The 4,320-nt window shown below is 51.5% G+C and overlaps 1 protein-coding gene across 1 annotated transcript in view; it reads left to right on the forward strand.

Annotated features, from left to right (window-relative positions):
* The first annotated feature begins 471 nt into the window (after positions 1-471).
* Positions 472-4,320, forward strand: part of DRG2 (developmentally regulated GTP binding protein 2) — a 20,393-nt gene continuing 16,544 nt past the window's right edge. The window contains exon 1 of the mRNA XM_017895621.1: positions 472-692. Within this exon, the coding sequence (XP_017751110.1) occupies positions 629-692 (64 nt within the window). The 5' untranslated portion in view covers positions 472-628. The remainder of the gene's footprint in view (positions 693-4,320) is intronic.

Consider the following 4,320-nt stretch of genomic DNA (forward strand, 5'->3'; position numbering starts at 1 on the left):
CCATGTTGGTCAGGCTGGTCTCGAATTCCCAATCTCAGGTGATCCGCCCGCCTTGGCCTCCCAAAGTGCTGGGATTACAGGCGTGAGACACCGCCCCCGGCCAAAACATTGAGTTTTTTTGGCGATTTTTTTTAAAGCTTATCAGCTATCGTTAGTGTTAGTGTATTTTACGTGTGGCCCAAGACAATTCTTCCAGTGTGGCCCAGGGAAGCCAAAAGACTGGACACCTCCACTTATAGTATAAAACGAGAGCCACTAGGCTTTTGACTCAGACCCTTTTCCTTATACTGCCAGTCAGCTGAGCGCAGGGACTCGCAGTTCAGGGTTCATCACGAGCAGATTCCCTCTTTTCCTTGCTTGCTACGGCCAGCCTAGCCGTGGGCCAGTACAGCATGGCCCGGCCCCGCCCCGGCCCTTCCCAGAGGTCCACAACCTGGCCGGTCCAGCGGGCGGAACCGATAGTGTCTGGCAACTTGGCTCGCCCGGACTCTGAATCCCGGAGCACCAGGCGCCCACGAGAACGCTGTTCTCCTTGACTTCCGGGCGCACGCTCCTCTGTCGCCGCCGTCAGACCGGAATTCCCGGTGCCACCGCAGCCGCCGTCTGTGCGCCCAGCTCTGCTGCCGCTATGGGGATCTTAGAGAAGATCTCGGAGATCGAGAAGGAGATCGCTCGGACGCAGAAGAACAAGGGTGAGGGCCGGACGGGCGGGACATTCCTTTCTGCCCACCTCAGTTTTCCTGTCTGTAAAATGGGGGAACAACTCCAGCAGTAATGCTGGGACAAGATCCGAGGCCGCGGAGAAGTTGCCAGACAAGTGCCGAGGCCGGCCTGCGCGCCCAAGGCAGGGCCAGGCGGGAGCGGGTCTCACACCCAGGTCTGACTGCAAACGGCCCCCAAGAGATCTGATCAGTCCTAGACCGTGTGTCAAAGTAGAGTAATCCCAGCTCACAGAGCAAGCATCTGACCCATCTAACCCAGAGAGAGGCAGAGCTAGGGTTCAAACCCCAGTCTCCTGATGGCTGGGCCTGGGGCTTTGGTGGTCTCCCCTGTTGTTTTGGGAAGTACAAGAGGAGACCTCTCAGGAACAGCCTCACCCAGCAGCTGAGAGCCCACTGGAGCAAGGAAATCAGGACTCTGGAGTCTGGAAGGTCTGGGTTTGAACCCCAGGTCCACCACGTACCTTCTGTAAAACATTGGAAAGTCACTTCACTTCTTGGAGCCTCAGTGTCCTCATCTGTAAATGGGGTGATACTCTCCTGCGCCATCTTAGCACACAGCTGAGTTAAATTAGATGGCCTTTACAAAGCACTGGGCACATGGTGAGCACTAAGTATTTAAAGTAAACACCCAACATAGATAATACATAATGAAGCCTCAAATCTGGACTTTAGAATGTAAGGGCTGGAGGAGCTCACAGAATAGAGATTAGGAGAGAACAATGACACTAGGAGGAAGTGGGACTTGAGCTGGTTGTTGGGAGGGTTTCCCAGGTGGGGGCCACTACTGAGACAAAGACATGGGAGTGAGCATGATGTGTTCATGGGACAGTGAGAGCAATCTAGATCACAAGGCAGGTATGGAAGAGTAATGGGAGAAGCAATTGGCCGGGCTAGTGGCTAGCCATTCAGGCTTGTGGGAGAAGGAAGCAAGCAACACTAGATAGCTGGTCCCAGTGTCTGCCCTCCCTTGGTTCCATTTAGGTTTGAAGGCTGAGGAGTTGAGGGCCCTCTATGACTCATTCCTTCTGTCAATCTTTTTTGTTTGTTTGTTTGTTTGTTTGTGACAGTCTTGTTCAGTCACCCAGGCTGGAGTGCAGTGGCGCCATCTGGGCTCACCGCAACCTCTGCCTCCCAGGTTCAAGCGATTCTCCTGCCTCCGCCTCCAAGTAGCTGGAGGCACGCAACACTACACCCAGCTAATTTTTGTATTTTTTTGGTAGAGAGGAGGTTTCGCCATGTCGCCCAGGCTGGTCTTGAATTCCTAACCTCAGGTGATCCACCCTCCTCAGCCTCCCAAAGTGCTGGGCGTGAGCCACCATGCCCAGCCGATCTTTCCTGAGCCTTTACTATGTGCTAGGCACTGTGGTTAAAGTAGTGAACACAGCAGGCATATCCCAGCCCTCGGATCTGACCTTCTAGTTGACAGTCTGAAAACCAGAAATAAAATAAATAAAATAATGTCAGCCAGCAGTATGTACTATGAAGACAAACCAGGGTGATACAGCAGAGTATTAGGGGTGGGGAGGGGCTGGGGATTGGGCCTGCTTAGGTGAAATGATAGAGAAGACCACCATGAGGATGGGACATTTCAACTAAGACCTGAATGAGAAGAAGGAACTGGTCATGCAAACGTCTGGGAGAAGAGTGTTCCTGGCAGAAAGAACAGCTAGTACAAAGGCCCTGAGGCAGGAACAAATGTGGCTGTTTACAGATCAACAGGACTAGGGTGGGGTGCAGTGATGGGACAGGAGGGGGTCGATCATGCAGAGCCATAGGTCATGGGAAAGACTCTGGGTTGTGTTCTAAGGCAGTGGGAGCTGGTGCAGGGTGCTAAGCAGGGGAGGGGCTATTCTGACTTCTGTCTTGAAAGTTCCCTCTGGCTGCTGTGTGGAATATTACCTGTAAGGCCCAAGGAAAGTCACAGGGAGGCTAGAGATGCTGCCACTTTGGGTGTGGTAGACAAAGGAGATGTAAAGGTGATTAAGACCTAGTCCTTCCCTTCAGATATGCTCAGAATTTTAGGAGCTGGGATGACAGGAAGGGCCATGTGAACCTGACTGACACTGAATCCTTTTTTCTTTTTTTTTGAGACAGTCTTGCTCTGTTGTGCAGGCTGGAGTGCAGTGGTGTGATCATAGCTCACTGTAACTTCAAACTCCTGCATTCAAGCAATCTTCCCACCTCCACCTCTTGAGTAGCTGGGACTACAGGTGTGCACCACCACACCGGGCTAATTTTTACATATTTTTTTTTGTTCTTTTCTCTTTTTTTTGTTTTTTGAGATGGAGTTTCACTCTTATTGCCCAGGCTGGAGTGCAGTGGTGCGATCTCGGCTCACCACAACCTCCGCCTCCCAGGTTCAAGCGATTCTCCTGCCTCAGCCTCCCAGGTGTGCGCCACCATGCCCAGCTAATTTTGTATTTTTAGTAGAGACGGGGTTTCTCCACGTTGGTCAGACTGGTGTCGGACTCCCGACCTCAGGTGATCCGCCCACTTCGGCTTCCCAAAGTGCTGGGATTACAGGTGTGAGCCACCGCACCCGGCCAATTTTTACATTTTTTGTAGAGGCACAGTCTCACTGTGTTGTCCAAGGTGGTCTTGAACTCCCAGCCTCAAGCAGTCCTCCCTCCTCGGCTTCCCGGAGTGTTGGGGATTACAGGTGTGAGCCACCATGCCCAGCTGCAGAACCCATTCTTGACCCTGTCTCGTTGCTATCAATTCACACATTCACTTGGCAAAATATTTCCTGTGTGCCTGGGCCCTGTGCTGGAAGCTGGGGATCCAGTCCCATTTCCTGACCTATCAGAGTCAGGGAAGTAAAGAAATAAGATAGTTTTCAGACTTCAGAAGACAGTAAACTGGCTCACGAGGCAGGAAGGGGTCTGGGGAAGGACGGAATTTACTGTAGATTATAGCCAACTTTTATTAGGTGCTTACTGTGTGCTAAGCGATGTTCTTAGTGCTTTCTGTAAAACTTCTCCATTATTCCACCATCAAAAATCTGCTGAAGTATGGTCAGGCACAGTGGCTCACGCCGGTAATCCCAGCATTTTGGGAGGCCGAAGTGTATGGATCACTTGAGGTCAGGAGTTCGAGACCAACCTGGGTGACATGGTGAAATCCTGTCTCTACTAAAACTACAAAATTAGCCAGGCGTGGTGGCACCAGCCTGTAGTCCCAGCTACTCGGGAGGAGGAAGCAGAAGAATGTCTTGAACCCAGGAGGTGGAGGTTGTAGTGAGCCAAGATCACACCTGTGCACTCCAGCCTGACAACAGTAAGACTGTCGGTGGCTCACACCTGTAATCCCAGCATTTTAGGAGGCCGAGGCGGGTGGGTCACCTGGCATCAGGAGTTTGAGACCAGCATGGAGAAATTATATTTTATATATATATATATATTATATATAATGGGAGAAATCCCTTTTCCACTGAAAATACAAAAATTAGCTGAGCATCATGGTGTGTGCCTGTAGTCCCAGCTACTCAGGAGGCTAAGGTAGGAGAATTGCTTGAACCCTGGTGGTGGAGGTTGTGGTGAGCTGAGATTGCACCACAGCATTCCAGCCTGGGCGATATAGCGAGACTCCATCTCAAAAA

Source organism: Rhinopithecus bieti, unplaced genomic scaffold (genome assembly GCF_001698545.2).
Source record: "Rhinopithecus bieti isolate Rb0 unplaced genomic scaffold, ASM169854v2 scaffold_26813, whole genome shotgun sequence".
NCBI lineage: Eukaryota > Metazoa > Chordata > Mammalia > Primates > Cercopithecidae > Rhinopithecus > Rhinopithecus bieti.